Source organism: Colius striatus, chromosome 17 (genome assembly GCF_028858725.1).
Source record: "Colius striatus isolate bColStr4 chromosome 17, bColStr4.1.hap1, whole genome shotgun sequence".
NCBI lineage: Eukaryota > Metazoa > Chordata > Aves > Coliiformes > Coliidae > Colius > Colius striatus.
The window spans coordinates 14,742,315-14,758,184 of record NC_084775.1 but is presented as its reverse complement, the minus strand read 5'-3'; the positions used below and the strand labels follow the sequence as shown (position 1 = coordinate 14,758,184).

Here is a 15,870-nt window from a genome sequence, read left to right as displayed (position 1 = left end):
GTGTGAAAGTTTGATGTCACGAAGGTTTTTTCCCTTTTTTGGAATGTTTTACCTTATTTGCTGCCGTTTCCAGGAACTCAGGATTTTTCATGGCAAAGCTGAGAAGCTCACAGAATGATGGTGATCCAGGGCAGGCTCTGAATCTGTTAATTTAGCACAAGATAACCTGCTTCAGCAAAAAAAAAAACCCTGATGTTCAAGCAGCCTCAGTTTTCTCAGCTGTTCCATATAAACTGTGTGTCCCTGTAGCTGTTCAGCTTTCACACAGCGTATTTGCTTTACCCTGACTGTACTGTGAGCAATTTCCAGAAGAGTAGCATGGTGAGGTTAGCCAGGTATAAGGCCAAAGAATTTCTTTTTGGATGGTGGAAATAAAAATGGCTTGTGACAGCTTCTGAAAACAAAATGTGTTTCAGGAAAAAAACCAACCAACCAACCAACCAAAATTGTATGAAAATGGTAAATTTGGTATTTGAAACTGGTCTGTTTGCCAAAACAAAAGATGAAATGCTGCTTTTTTTTTTACCTTGTGGTATCTGTTACATTGTCAGATTAGGGGAGATGAACTGTCTAATTATGGTTGTTTATAGACTTTCCTGCAAAACCAAACTACACAAAAGCAAGGTAAGATACTCAGCTCTTTGCAAGATAAGTATTTTTATGTTGTGGAAGGGGGAGGGAGTGCATTTACAGTGTGTTAAAGGACGTAGTGAGTGAAGCCTTCAGGTGCAGGTGGTGACTTGGTGAGATGGATGGTCTGTACCTGTTGTTAAATGCTCTTCTTTTTCATCCTAGTTTCCACTGGCTCACTTGCTCAGCAGTATGCCCACCCTAATGCCACCCTGCATCCGCATCCTCCGCATCCTCAGCCTTCTGCCACACCAACTGGCCAGCAGCAAAGCCAACATGCTGGAAGCCACCCTGCTCCTAGCCCCGTGCAGGTAACAGAACTCTGGAGACTGGATGTCTTTAAGTTGTGTTTAACATGCTGTGCTGGAAGGTGTTGCCTCTCTCTGGTGCTTGACATTGATAGATTGATTTATTTGAGAGGAGAGGCAGTAGGATGGAGCAGTTGCCCAAATGAACTGCAAGGACTTGTCTAGATTCCTCTCTGGTTTCTGGAAGGAAGGAAGGAAGTAGAGCTGTATAATTTGTTCTTTCTCTGCTTGCAGTGGCTGGGACTCAGAGGTGGGAGGCTCCTGACATACAGTTTATTAGATGAGCTAGGAGGGACACTTGTGGCAGTTCCTTTTCCCTAGTAAGGACTGCTACTAGAGTCCAACCATTCATTTCTGCCTCTTCACAGGGCGTGAAGTTTTGCTTGTTTAAGTGTCATGCTTAAGGAGGGGTCATCATTGTGACAGAGCTTTACTGTGAGTGCAGGCACTACTGGAGATGGCAGAGAATCACCAAGAAGCATTTGATTGTATTTTGTCACAAGCAAGCAGCTGAAAACACACAAGGCCTTGTGATAGTGCTGTGTGCCTTAGTTGCAATACTGCTGGCCATAACTTTGGGCTGCCAAATGCAGTTGTGAAGTACATCTGGCTCTGTGGTTGTAGGTTCTGCTTGGTTTTTACCTGACAGACTACATTCTATTTCCCTGCTCACCTGGAAAAATAAGAAAGGCCCTGATGGAACTGAAATGAGTTTCCTCATGACCATAGGGGTGGTGCTCCTTAGCTTTGCCACTTACCAGATTCACAATGGAGAGCAGTTTTGCTAGGTGGGGCTCTCTCATGCTAGTTTACAGCATAAACATGTCTGGCTCCTCGAGCATAACCTAAATGATGTCCTCTCTGTTTTCTTTGCAGCACCATCAGCACCAGGCTGCTCAGGCACTCCACCTGGCAAACCCGCAGCAGCAGTCGGCGATTTACCACGCAGGTCTAGCTCCAACCCCACCTTCCATGACGCCAGGCTCCAATACGCAGTCTCCACAAAATAGTTTTCCTACAGCACAACAAACAGTCTTCACCATCCATCCCTCCCATGTTCAACCTGCATATACCAATCCGCCACACATGGCCCATGTCCCCCAGGTAAACACAGTTTAACAACCTTCAAGACTTAAATGTCTTAATGCCACAAAGTTAGGACAGTCGGGCCTGCTGAAGTGATTTCCATTCAGTCACCTCTCAGCACAGACTACCTGGTGTGTTATTTAGGTTTCTGTCTGTACATTGCCTTGATTTAGAAATTTACAAGAGATTTGGACCTCAGCTTCCAACGCCCAGTGCATCTACAACTGTAGTTTAATGAAGACATCTTAAGCTGGCACTGCTACTGAAATAAATTGAGCTCTCTTCCCAGTTCCCGGCTCCCATCCTTGTCCTGCCCCAGCATTCTGCTCACAGAACTCTTTGGCCATGCAGCAAACCAGACTGGGGGCATGATTCAGGTGAAACGTGCCTCCCTTTGCCCCCTTTTTAGGCTGTTCCTCAGTCAGATCAGTTCACTGCTCAGCTTCACTGCATGATCACAGGGAGAGCTGGCATACAGAAAGGGTGGAGGTGAGAGCTGAGCGGAGGGAGGCTGAACTGCTGCTTTTGGTGGCAGTTTTAGGCTCTGCACTGTAGTCAAATTGATTCGAGTCCATCCAGTAAGGGCTATTACACGGGATGCTAGGGAGCAGGAACTGAGGTGGGACATGGGTGAGGTTCAGCTCAGCTGACTGCGAGACAATCCCCACTGAAAGGGAAACCACGTGCGTGCGTGTGTCTGTGTGTGGTTCTAAATGAACTGCTTGTGCAGAAGATCCCTGATGCTGATCGAGCAACTTAGCAACAGTCCTTGCTTCAGGATCAGAAACTCACTTCTCTTAACTGCTCCCTCGTGGCCAGCCCACTGAGAGGAAGTGTTTTGGGCAGGGAAGCCCGTGGCTGATGAGCGCAGCGCTCTGCGTAAAGCAGCGTTACAGAGATCTTCTGACGGCTGCTAAATCTCACGGATTTAGTGTGTTTTGTCAAGGAACAGACAGTTCATCTGCAATTTGCCTGCACAGTTTCTTCTTCAGACCAAGTACTTGGTGTCTGGCTTTTGCCTTCTCCTGCAGGTTAACAGTAGTAGCTTGGGATATCAAGACTAACTGCAGTTAGGGAGTTAGTCCGTTGCTTGCCGAGGTCTTTGCTTTGCTCCCCGGGCCAGTCAGTGAAGCCAATTAATTAATAGTTAGAAGTTATTTTACTGATGCTGAGTTGTTAGCTTTTTAATTCTCTTAGGCTTTTAATTTTTCTGCTTTTGTACTGGGAGAGGATAAGGAGAAGGATGTCCAGACTTGCCTGCTGCTGTGGCATCTTGCCATGTCCTCCCAGGCTCTGGTTTCTGCCAGAAACCAAATCCTTGCCCTGCTCTGGTGAGAGTGCCTGAGTTGTAAAGCTTCTGGGGTGCCCTTCAGAAGGGTCTTGCTGCCAGCTCCCAGGTCAGTGGCACATTCAGTGCCATGCTTTGAAACAGGAAAGGTGTTTGTTCCAGGGTCAGCTGAAAGGTAGAACCGCAGGCGGCTGGTGCTGCCCACGCCGGGGCCGGGCTGTGCCTGCGCCGCAGGATGCGACCGTTGCCTCCCTTTCTGTGTGCCAAGCACTTACCAAGCAAACCTTGCTAAAAACAAAAGGCAGATGCAGTTATTCAGAACTGGCTGCTGAGTCAGGGTGTTTCAGCTGTGGCAGGCAAAGCCTGCCCTTACCCTGGATGGTTGACTTCCGCGGTCTCTTCTGCTGTCCTTTCTCTTAGGATGAGAACTACAAGCTGTAATCCCTGATGCTCACTCCAGACTAACTGGCTTTTCAAAATGAAGTAGTTCCCTCAAAAACCCCTAATGAAGGAATAACTACAGTTCTGGAAGAAATCTTAGATGCATGTAATGATTCCATGGTGGGGAAACAAATCACTGGATTGATTTAACAGTTCCTCAGCAGCCACGTTTCCAACTTGTGCACACACCACGTAGCAGGGATTGCAGTTAGGCTAACACGAGGGATCAGTTGAGTTTCCCTTTAGGTTATCAGATGGATCTCGAGCTGTTAGATATCTTACTTGAGAAGCAGTACTTCAGAATTCATTACAGGGTACTGTCAGCTGCCAATTTGCAAAGCTTTTGAGCCACAGCAGAACGTTGGGATCCGATGTGAGCATTGAATACAGCTGCTCTATGAATAGCTGCTTTAGAGTGATGGCTGCTAAACAGCATGTTTGTCAAAGTAAAAATGGTGCTGATCCTGAAAAGGTATTTCTGTTTCAGAGCCTTATCTTCTAAGCCTTTTTTAGAGCCAAGAGTGAGATCTGAATTGCAGTTCCTGCCTTTAAAGGCTTCTTGAGTGCTACTAATCCAGCGCAAGTCTGATAAAGAGTTTGAGGAATGTCTGTGATGAGTCAAGTAACCCTTTTTTTTGTCTTGAAGAAATAAAATCAGTAGCCACTACCTGCTATCTGTCTTTCCTGGCATGTGAAACTTGTGAGGCTGCAGTTACTGCACCGTAGTGCTCTGTTAATGGGATGTGGTAGAAGGACAAAGCAAACCTTTGATACTGATGTTGGGTTTTTTCCAAGAGAAACCCACTGAGAGCTCTAAAGAGTTTCGTGTTTTTAAGGAACTAGTGTTGACTAGCTTTCTAAACCCCCCAAAAATTGATGGCCTCTAGAGTCATGAACTGCTCCCAGCTAAAGAAGCCAACTTGACAAGTTACTGAACTTGTTTGCCAGAAGGTGATCAGCCACATAAAGATTAATGTCCTCTTTCCGCCGAGCCTTGACTGCCATGGCTTAGATTACACAAGGACCTTCCCTCTGATGAGCTTAACTGGAAAGAGAACAAAGCTGACCTAACAGTATAAAGGGATGAAATCACTCCTCTTGGAATGACTGCTTAGATGAACGATAACGTGGGTGCAGGTCACTGGAGAGAGAGTGGTTCCTAGGGCACGGAGCCAGGAGGGAGCGTGGAGTTGTGTAACGAGCAGGGGATTGCCAGGCTCCCCCGTGCCTGGGAAGCTCCTACCTGTACCCAGTGCATCCTCTCCCTAGGAGGTGCTTTGGTCTGGGTTACTAACAGTCATGTTTGACAGATTTGTTGCTGAGGTGGTGTTGCCCTTTTCAGCATCCCACCGTTTCACGCTGGCAGTCTCTCCCAGCACTCGCTGTCCCAATGGCCACCGTTGAGGATATGACTCAGAGCCAGCAGTAGGGATTTGAGCCCCTTTCTTTTCATTTTTACTTTATTTTTTTGTAGTTCTTTTTTGTGTGTTAAGATCTCTGCCTTAATCCCTGTAGCTAATCTAGTTAAAACAGAGTCAATCCCTGGATTTACCGGTACAGCTGGAGAGAAAGTTGCCAGTCATGTGGCCAGGAGTTGATGCCTCCTTGTGACCATTATATACTAAAGAGCTCTTTGTTTCAGGCTCATGTACAGTCAGGAATGGTTCCTTCTCACCCAACTGCCCATGCTCCAATGATGCTAATGACGACCCAGCCAGCTGGTGGTCCCCAAGCCGCCATCGCTCAAAGCGCACTACAGCCCATTCCAGTCTCGACAACAACACATTTCCCCTATATGACGCACCCTTCAGGTGAGGCGTGTGTGCCCGGGAGACCTGCACCCTAACCCAGCCAGGTCACTGTAGTTTTAGCAACCAGAGATTGTGGTTTGATGTTTGCTTTTGGGTTTTTTTTTATCTTGGGGGGGAAATAATGGAAAAAAAAACCAAACCCAACAAAACTGACCTTTAAGATGTCCTGTAGAGCGATGGGCTTCGGGCTCTGCCGGCCTGAGCGTGAGCCCACACAAGCACGAGTTAAATTCAGGCAAGACTTTGGTTGTCTCCAGCAGAAGTGGAGAGCTGGAGAAGGGTGCTTGCAGGCCCTGGCACTGTGGGGCTGCGTTGGGCCAGGCGGTGCCGTGGCGTTGCCACGGGGGATGGATGGTGTGTAGAGTGTTTATCGTCATCTGGGGTGTTACTAAATGTAAAGCGGCCGCTCTCCAGGCCAGGAGTGGAAATGTTGCTTGGGGGCAGGGCTGTTAGACTTCTAGAAGGAACAGTGTTAATTCAGAGTCACGTTCTGCAGCTTTACTTTGTAGGAAAAGCAGGTGCTGAATGACTTTTGGGGTGGTTTGGTGTTTTTTTTTTCCCCCACTTTAACCTGACCTAAGTTTTCTTTTATGATTCATTTGCAAACAGCCTCTGAACTTTTTTTGTTAGCAAACTTGATGTTGTTTCATGGGGAATGTGTGAGCAGGACAAGGCTGCTTCTGAGGGTTTAAGCAATCACCCAAAGGACATCTCGCTGCACAGGGTTTTGTTTTGTTCTCTTAAGAGGAAATCAAAGACAAAAACGTTGAGCTCAGTAGTTGTCCTGTGACCACTTGACTAGCAAACTGTTGTGTGGCTTGCCAATTTATTATTTACATTTGAACTTTTTTTTTACAGTACAAGCCCACCACCAACAGCAGTTGTAAGGCTCATCTGGAATAACTCAAAGGCTGGATACCTTTTGTAGGCCAAATACCCTCCTTCTACTGCTTCTGCCAACTGGAAGCACAGAACAAAAAAAAAACCACACAAAAAAACCCACAAAAAAACCCTAGAATTTCATTTTATTTTGTTTAAAAAAAAAACCAAGGAGAAAAAAAAACCCACCCCTTGATTTCTTGTAACATCCACTAGGAATGCTAACAAACAGCTCATCTTGCAGTGGGAGAGATTCGGACTGAGTAGAGGCATTTAGGAACTTGTGGGCTATTCCATAATTCCATGCACTGTATCTTGAGTCCTGCAAGTGCCCCAGCTCTGCTTGCTGAAAACAAACCAACAACAAAACAAAAACCACCACACAAAACAAAAACTGGAAGTTATTTATTTTTTAATGACCCTTCCAAGTGATGAACTCATCAGCTAGCAAAAGAAGTAACCAGAGTGATTCTTGCTGCTATTGTCACTCAAAAAAGGAAAAAAAACAAAACAAAATCAAGACCTGGAGATCCCTTTGACTTCCACCTAAACTTGAAACAGGTTCAGTGAAAGCAAAAAAAAAAACAGGAAAAAAAACACAAAAAAAATACAGATTCTAATGGTCAAAGTGCTGAATTGTTATTTATAAATCACGTTGGATGAGGTGATCACTCTCGGGAGACAGTGATGGAACTTTTAAGTTAAGAAAAACTTTTACTTTGTAGATAATATAAAATAAAAACTTAAAAAAAAATTAAAAAATAAAAAAAGTTTTAAAAACTGACCCTGCTGTGGTGTGTGTGTGAGAGTGGGAGTGAGTGTGTGAGTGTGTGTGAGTGTATCTGTGAGTGTGTGGGGGATGTGTGAGTGTGTGGGGGACGTGTGAGTGTCTGTGAGAGTGTGGGGTGTGTGTGAGTGTATCTGTGAGTGTGTGTGGGGGGTGTGTGTGTCTCTGAGAGTGTGGGGTGTGTGTGAGTGTATCTGTGAGTGTGTGGGGGGGGTTGTGAGAGTGTGTGGGGGATGTGTGTGTGTCTCAGAGTGTGGGGGGGGTGTGAGTGTATCTGTGAGTGTGTGTGTGGGGGTGTGAGAGTGTGTGGGGGATGTGTGTGTGTCTGAGAGTGTGGGGGGTGTGTGAGTGTATCTGTGAGTGTGTGGGGAGGGTGTGGGATGTGTGTGAGTGTGTGTGGGGTGTGATTGTGGGGGATATGTGAGTGAGGGGGTTGTGGGTGAGTGGGGGATGTGTGAGTGTATGAGTGTGTGGGGGGGGGGGGGGGTGTGTGTGGGGGGGGTGTATGAGTGTGTGTGGGGTGTGTGTGGGGGGGTGTATGAGTGTGTGGGGTATGTGGGGTGTGAGTGTGGGGGGTGTGTATGAGTGTGTGTGGGGGGGGATGTGTGCATGGGGCTCAATGCACCTCAGGCTGCTGCCCTGCGTGGGCCAGATGCCTCCTCAGCAGGAGCAGGGAGGTGATTGTTCCCCTGCACTCAACTGCAGCCTCCAATACTGTGTCCAGTTCTGGGCTCCTCTCTCTACAAGGACATGGAGGTGCTGGAGAGGAGCCAGAGGTTGATACCAAGCTAGGAAAGGATTTGGAGCATATCTCAGATGAACAGCTGAAGGCTCTGGGGCTGTTCAGCCTGGAGAGAAAGCTCAGGAGAGACCTTCTCACTCTACAACCACCTGAAAGGAAGCTGTAGCCAGGTTGGGGGTTGGTCTGTTTTCCCCAGCAGTAGAACAAGAGGAATCAGCCTCAAGTGGCACCAGGGGAGGTTGAGGCTGGCTGTGAGGAGGAATTCCTTTGCTGACAGGGTTGTGAGGCATTGGGACAGCTGCCCAGGGAGCTGCTGGAGTCACCATGGATGCTGCACTGAGGGAAATGGGCTGGTGGGTGATAGGGCTGGGACAAAGGCTGGGCTCAATGAGCTCAAAGGTCTCTCCCAGCTGAAACCATTCTGTGATTCTATAAGAGGTTCCAAAGAAACAGAAGATAGTGCTGAGGTGAGGGAGCACTGGAAGGGGCTGCCCAGGTGGGCTGTGGAGTCTCCTTCTCTGGAGACATTCAAGCCCAGCTGGACAGTCCCCAGGCACCCAGAGAGAACCAGGCTAAGGACTGAAAGTGAGAAACAAGGTCAAAAACAGTTTATTAAGAGCAGATTTCTTTTCCTCTTTTAATACTCTGGTCAAATGGCATCATTCAAGAATAAGTTACTGGTACAGTACATACAGAAACAGGACATAGAAAACCCTACTATACAGGAAGAACTTTTCTGTGCAGGTGGAAAGTAAAACTTGGGTAAAACTTTCCATCCAACAATCTGTTGGCTTTGATCATTTTGCTGAGGGGCAGAAGGAGCAGTGGCCTCACACCCCCCAGACAGGGGCTGGCCAAGGGTTGGGCTCTGGCTGTATCCAACAAGCTGGAAGAGGCTTTGGAACAGGGTGCTCCAGCCTGTTTGGTGATCAAGATGTCAAGGCTTTATGTGCTTGTTGGAATGGAAGTGCCCTGGTTGGGTGACAGCAGTGTTGTGTGCTCCAGGGATGGTGAGAAACCAGAGGGTTTGGCCTCAGCCCAGAGCCGAGAGACGACTGAGGAGCTTTGCCCCAAAATGGTTTTGATGCAAAACCCATGGGTGAGGCAATGGTGATGTCAGGGGTTGGTGAGCTGCTCGGGGTGGCTGGGCTGCTCCTCAGGGGGAGGGAAAGGGGAAAGAGATTAAATAATGCTTCATGTCATGCTCTTCATCTCCTGGCACCCGTAAGGAGCCACAGAAGCCACCGAGGGGGAGGGTCGGTGGGCAAATGCTTCCCAAGGAGCGAGGGGGAGGTCTGTCTGGAGCCAGCACTCAGCCAGGTCCCTGCTGCCAGAGCAAGAGAAGGCACTGCCTGGTTTGTGTCTTTATTGCCAAAAAAACAACTGTCCTGAGTAACTGGGTGATTCTCTGATCCCTCCTGGCGAGGCCGTCGGGCGACGGCTCCAGCCACAGGCACCTGCACTCACTGCCCCTCGGCTCGTGGCTTTGGCACGGTAGATCCAACCTCTGCTCCCTGTCTCCAGGACCAAGGCACACCCCAGGGCCACCTCTGACTTCATTTCAGCTCTGGGAAACGCTCCTTCTCCTCCCTGGGGGCACACAGGCCTGTAGGGGCTGTGCCCTTGGCTCCCCCTCCTCCCCAAACCTCCACCCTCCTAAAAGCCCGTGTGGGCTGGGGAAACCAAACCTGCTGAGTCCTGAGCTCTTCTTCCAGCTTACTAGAAGGACAGCAAAACTTCTTCCAAGTTGTTTCCTCTTCCACAGAATGGAACAGCTTAGTGCTCTTTGCCCACTGCTCTAACGAGGGAGAGCTGGGTTAATGTGTGCTGGCAGGAGCAGGGCGAGGGCTGGCTCAGGCTCACCTGTGCCACAGCTTCCCATAGTGATGAGAAATAGGATTTCACACTCAACCCTCCAGGAGCTGAGGAAATAAGCCCCACCACCACCAAACAACTCCCCTCAAGTGCCAGTGCAGGTGGGGTTGGAAGCACAGCTGTGGCAGAGCAGAGGGGGAGTGAGCTCAGCAGCCCTCTGTGACCTTGTTGGTGAGGTCTGAGATGGAAAGAACTCTATTAAATAAGGAGGGTGACTTTCCCCCTGCTCACCAGTGGGGAGAAGGGAAGGTGGCACCTGCCCCAGGGTGTTAGGTGACAAACTCAGCATCCATCCTGCTCATCAAGCACAGCAATTGCCACTGGAAGGATGGAGAAACCCTTTGCAATTGAACTGCAGGTTAAAAATACCACGTGGTTAGTCCTCGGCACTGGAACGATAAACCCCTGCTCACCAAAACAACCCACCCCAGCAGCAGCTGACTGATGTGGCCAGGGCTGTGCTGGCTGGGAACAGCAATCCCTCATCCCACCTGAAATCTCTCTTCCCAGCCCCAGCCCCTTCTCCCAGCCCGTTCCTTCTGGCAGCTGCTGGGAGTGGAGGCTGACTGGGCTGAGCTCACCTCATCGTTCGGGGCTCTTTCAACCTGGGCTGTGCTTCCTCCCTTTCCTCTCCTCATCCCTCTACGTGCAAGACCATGGGGGGGTTGGTTATAGGCAATGAAGGAGCTGCCTCAGCCCCCTCCCCGAGCAGCCCCTGCTCTCCTCCTGCCCTTGGCTGCAGCCTTTGTGCTGCTCCAGGGAGGGAAATGGATGCGGCTGCAGCCCAGAAGCTGCAGGAGGACAGGGCTGCCTTTGTTGCAGCCTCAGTGGCTCTGGCAGGGCTGGAGCTGCCTTTTGCCAGTGCAATTTGCTCTTAATGCTCCAGTTTCAGGAGTGAGGCCGCGCTGGTGTGTGCTGAGCACCGAGCCCTGAGGAAATACAGGATTGCTCCCCTGGGCCCGTGACCAGGGCATTTTAAACAGAGGAAGCAGGGGGGAAACAAAGCCCTTGCCTGCTCTGAATGCATGACAGCCCAGGAGAGGGCTGAGGCAAGAGCTGGGGAGGCACAGAATGCAAATCCTAAGTGGTTTCTCAAGTCGACAGCATCCCTGGTTGTTGTGTCCCTGTCTGTGCTACATCTGCCCTTTCTGGCCCAGCCCAACACCACCTTGAGCAGAGCTTGGCTCCTGGGCCTTTGCCTGCTAACTGAGCTCACCCTGTGCTGGCTCAATGGCAAAGCCCTGCCTGGAGGCTGGAGTTTTGCAAAAGCCCCTCGAGGCTTCTCTTTTGCTTCCTCTCAGATTCATTCACTGCTCCTCAGGGCTCCCACCTCTGCTGCCACTTGGAGGGAACCTAAAGCCTTCCCCTCAGGCAATTCCAAGATGCAGCTGTGGATCTGAGATCCTGGCCAGTGCCACGTGGGCTGAGCTGAGAAATCTGGAAGTTGAGAGCTGGGAACATCCCCTCCCCGTGTCGCAAGCGCCCGGCCCCTTCCTCCTTCCAAAAATAACGGCAGCGGTTCCTCTCCCAGCCCGGCCCCAGGTACAGGCACAGCCTGGAAACGGGAGCAGAGCCTGGGGCAGGACCTTGCTCCCTGCTCTGGAGCTGCATTCCTGGGGCTGCCTGTGCAGGGATGGGGGGGACAGAGAGCCCTGGGGGTGTGCTGCATGTGCAGAGATTCCCCTGGGAGTTAACATCTTACTTGGTGTGCAACCAGTGATCACTGGGCTTGTGGGTCAAAAGCTTAAAGTGCCTGCAGTCCTACCTCTGGCTTAAAGTGCCTGCAGCCCTCCCTCTGAGGCACAGCAGGGAGTGCAGCCCCTCTATAGGCCTTGGGGACTGGCTGGGAGAAGCTTCTCCTCCAGGCAGGGAGGTGAACACCAAAGGGAACCCTTCCTCCTTGCCTGCAAGAGACCATTGCATAGCTTTAAACACCACCAAACTCTTGTTTACACAGTGTTTGGGGTGGGAGAAAGGCAAGGGAGAGCAGGGGGCTCAAAGGTCAAAAAACACTGGGAGGGGGAGTGGGGGAAACTCACTTTAGATTTGTGCCTAAAATGCTTTCATCACTGGGATAAAACACCTTCATCACCAGGGTGAAACGTTTCCATCACTGGGATAAAACACCTTCATCACCAGGGTGAAACGTTTCCATCACTGGGATAAAACAGCTCCATCCCTGGGAGGAGATGCTGGGGCTCTGTGAGAGGGTCGCTGTCAGTCTCAGTGTTCCTTCTCCCCTAGTGCCATGATTAACGGTGGGGCAGTTAGTGTTCACAATTAGCAAGGCTAAAAGCATTCCTCTGGCACAGGGGTTAGAAAAAGAAGAGTGAGAAAAGCCAGTTTCTACCTTATCTAAGAAGAAAGCCCAAACTCCACCATGTGTGCCCGACACAGAGCCCAGCTCCGGCGGGTCGGCCTCGGCTGGAGGGTTTGGCAGCAGCAGCATGTGCTGAGCTGGGAGCAGGGGGCTGCCCTTTGCCTGCGTGGCCCAAGAGCAGCAACTGACTGATTCATTTACAATCCACCTCTTTGTTTTCCACCCCACCCTCCTGGGGTGGTTTTTCTTGGTCTCCTTTCTCCAGTCCCATGGGTTTAAGGGCGAGACCGCAGTCCCTGGCAGCGGGAGCCCGGCGGCGCGGTGCTGGGCAGGCAGGGACACAGGCACAGGCAGCGTGTGTGTGTAAACAGTCATGAGAAAGCTTTGATAATAACAATCAAAACCTATACAAATAAACATAAGAGGCCCTTCAACAGGCCGAAGAGAAGGAGCACACCCGTACTGGAGTGAAAAGTTACCCCCTTCCTTGCAACAATACAAATAATCATCCCTAACCAGAAGGAAGAAAACAAGGTACGTTTGCTCTGGGGATGGGATATACCTGGGAGGTCTCTGGGATTTCTCCATCACCCAAAAGCATGTCCTGGGGCCGTCCCAGTGCAGTCACAGTGGCGTGTACTGGTTGTCAATGGCACGGACGTGGCCTCGTCCCGGTGCCTCCACCTCGTAGTCCGAGTCGCGGTGCCGGGCGCCCGGGCCCGTGGGAGCTCGGCTCGGGCGCAGGCTCTGCTGGGTCAGCTCGGCTGGGGGCGGCACCAGGTGGAAGATCTGCTCCAGAGGGGGACCCAGCGGGGGCTCGTCGGGGCCGCGGGGGCAGGAGGAGCCGGCGGGCGCCAGGCTGGGGTCGGGGCTCCAGCCGGGAACGGGCAGGGGGAGAGGGACTGTGCTGCCGGAGCCGGGAGCTGCGGGCGGAGGGGAGGCTGGTGGGTGGGATGCTCCTGCCCATCACCTCCCGTCCCTGGGTATCAGGGTGGGGGGCTGAGGGTGCATCCCGTGCCCCCTCCCCGCCTTCCCCCCACCCCGGGCTGCAGTGGGGAAGGGGCAGCGGTTTGGGGCAGCTTCTCCTTTCTCAAAAGAGGAAGCCGGGAGCTCGGGAGTCACCTTTTGTGCCACTGCCCGGATGCTTCCACTTCCCTCCAGGCGTGTGGCCAAAGGGCCCAGGCTCTGCTCAACCCCAGAGCATCCACATCCACCCCGGGGACTCTCCTGCCGGGACCAGACTTCCCCCACCCCTGCACCCCACGGGCCCAGCCCCGGCTCTCTGTGCCCGTGTTACCTTGGGGCAGGACGACGACGTAGCTGGAGAGCCGGACGTCGCAGGCTGTGCCGCACTCCAGCGGGATGGGGTAGCGATGGAAGTGGTGCAGCATCTCCAGGATGGAGGAGAAGCGCAGGTGCTGGACACGGCACTGGCCCCGCTCCGTCAGCGCCAGCCGCAGGTGCTGCAGGGAGGAGCACGGCCCCGTTACCCTTCCCCCAGCTCCTCACTGGAGGAGACGATGTGGGCAACAGGGAGATGTGTTTGGGGTGGGACAAAGGGCCTCAGCATGACGTGCTGCATCCCCAACCCTGCAGTGCCCTGCTTGCTGCAGGGGGGTTTTGCTCCTCAGGAGCAGGGATGGGGCTGCCAGACCTCTAAAAGCATGGGGACAGGGACCAGGCAAGGAGAGAATCTCCCTGGGATGGGATGGGGTGGGATGGGATGGGGTTGGGGTGGGGATGGGGTGGGGGTGGGGGCTGCCTGAGGGGCTCCTCTCCCCCCTACCTTTGCTCTGCCCTGGAAGTTGAAGGTGAGCACGTACTCGCCGCGCCGCGTCTCGCTCTGCCGCACCAGGAACACGCCGTGGCCCTCCAGCCCCCCCAGCTGCACCAGCTGAGCCGCCTTCACGCGGGAGATGGGCCCGTGGAACCAGGGGCAGGAGGAGAGGAACTGCTCCATCTTCAGCCCCACCGGCTCCTCAGGGCCCCCCAGTGTCACCCCTGCCAGGGCACAGGGATGAGCACCCTGGAGAAGCACAGACCCCCACCCTCAGCCCCCCTGCCACGCCATTTGGGGGTGGCCCATCAGCCCAGCTGGTCAGGGCAGGTGATGTCCCATCCCCAGGGTCCCCTGGGCATCCTCACCATGGCTGAGGGTGTCAGTGCTGGTGGTGGAGCTGGTGGCTGTGGGGTTGGGGTGTCGGCACGCCGGGAGCTCGGGGTCCCCTGTGTCAGACCTGCTGGGGATGGGACAAGCCAAGGCTGAGCCCACACAGTGCTGGGGGAGGGCAGAAAACAGCCATCCCTGTCGCAAGGGGTGAGGACACCCAGCCACCCACCCCCTGAGGACACGCACTCACTCACCCCCTGCGCACGCACTCGCGGATCTCGGCCATCCAGGAGCTGAGCTGCTGCTCGTCCCCCGCCTCGAACACGACGTCGGTGGCGTTGGTGACCTGGGGGACATCGCAGAGGGACTTGGGGGCTTCAGAGAGAGAGAGAGATGTGCATCCCCCTCCCAACCCACCCACACTCGACGACCAACCCTGACCCCAGCCAGGACAAAGCATCCCCCGCCCCACGTGCCGTGTTTCCCCCCGTCCCCGCCTGGGAAGGGGAAGCGAAATTTGGCACGGGAGCCTTTGGCAGCCACGTGCAGCCCAGAGGGTGGGAAAGGCCTCAGGGGCTGACTGCAGACCCCCACCAAGGGCCAGCTCCTACCTTGAGGACGAAGGTGTGGAGGTTGTCGGGCATCTCGAGGCGCGTGCAGCTCCGCACCTCCTGGATGGCGGCACAGGCAGCCTGCAGCTTCGGCCTGGAGCCCTGCAGAGGGGGACACGGCGCTGAGCTGCGCCCCAACACCCCAAAATCCCACCCCACTCCTTCCCCCTGCCCTGCCTGGATTGGGCTGAGCCTGCCAAGAGCCACCCAAAGCATTGGAAATGCCCGGCTCTGCAGAGAAATACCCCCCACGGCAAGGAAATACCCCGTGTGGGAAGGAAATACCCCACACAGCACTGCCTGGCCACTGTCGGGGCATCCCAGGGGGAGGGAACGGTGCCCAGAGTGGGGACCCAGCTTGGTGGCTCCCACAAGGACCTGGCAGTGGAGGAGAGGGGGGATCCCAGTATGGCAGCGTGTGCAGCAATGGGAGCAGTGGGGGGGTCAGGGTGGGCTGGGAGCTCGTGAGGCCTCCCAGATGGGTTTGGAGCTGACACAGGCACAGGACAAAATGCTGAGTAGACACTTCTGGAAAGGTTAATAATATCCCTCCCGGCAGCTTTCGGTTCCTCTGCGACCCCGCGAGCCGCCAACCGCTGCCAGGCTGCAGCACGTGCTGCCTGCCCAGCACCAGTCTGGGGGGCCAAGGACCCTCCTGGGTGCAAAACGCTGCTGGGGGATCACACGGGGGCTGGAACCAACCCTTTCCCTGCTCATCCCCACGGGCAGAGGCGAGGCAAGCCCGTAGCCCTGTGACCGAGCCACCCCACGCCACCCGGCAAAGCCTGGCCAGCGCCGATATGTGCCGGGTACACTCCTCCCCGCCGGCCCCGTGCCAGGCTTGCTGCCAGCGTGGCATGCCAACATTTGGGCTGGCTGTGATTCACACAGTGGCTTCAGCATCCTGTGGGCTGAGTCAGCGCAGCCCACACCGTCCTCGCAGCTCCCAGGACGCCGGCCACACGTGGCACTCGCCAGCCGA

General features: G+C 53.3%; 2 protein-coding genes across 15 annotated transcripts in view; one reads left to right on the top strand and one right to left on the bottom strand.

Moving 5' to 3' along the window:
* The window catches only part of ATXN2 (ataxin 2), a 52,745-nt gene extending 45,518 nt beyond the window's left edge, over positions 1-7,227 (top strand). For 7 of the 9 annotated variants that reach the window (XM_062009683.1, XM_062009682.1, XM_062009681.1 and 4 more), the window contains 3 exons: positions 796-941; positions 1,815-2,042; positions 5,396-6,414. In XM_062009683.1, coding sequence (XP_061865667.1) covers positions 796-941; positions 1,815-2,042; positions 5,396-5,599 — 578 coding nt within the window. In that variant the 3' untranslated portion in view covers positions 5,600-6,414. The other 2 variants (XM_062009679.1, XM_062009678.1) reach the window with 1 other exon arrangement.
* The window catches only part of SH2B3 (SH2B adaptor protein 3), a 29,271-nt gene continuing 19,963 nt past the window's right edge, over positions 6,563-15,870 (bottom strand). For 2 of the 6 annotated variants that reach the window (XM_062009691.1, XM_062009686.1), the window contains exons 3-8: positions 14,889-14,990; positions 14,532-14,652; positions 14,313-14,407; positions 13,954-14,193; positions 13,465-13,630; positions 8,559-13,090 (exon numbers count right to left, since the gene is read on the bottom strand). In XM_062009691.1, the coding sequence (XP_061865675.1) occupies positions 12,792-13,090; positions 13,465-13,630; positions 13,954-14,193; positions 14,313-14,407; positions 14,532-14,652; positions 14,889-14,990 (1,023 nt within the window). In that variant the 3' untranslated portion in view covers positions 8,559-12,791. Of the gene's footprint in view, positions 6,790-8,558; positions 13,091-13,464; positions 13,631-13,953; positions 14,194-14,312; positions 14,408-14,531; positions 14,653-14,888; positions 14,991-15,870 lie in introns of those variants that run through there. The other 4 variants (XR_009819881.1, XM_062009687.1, XM_062009688.1 and 1 more) reach the window with 4 other exon arrangements.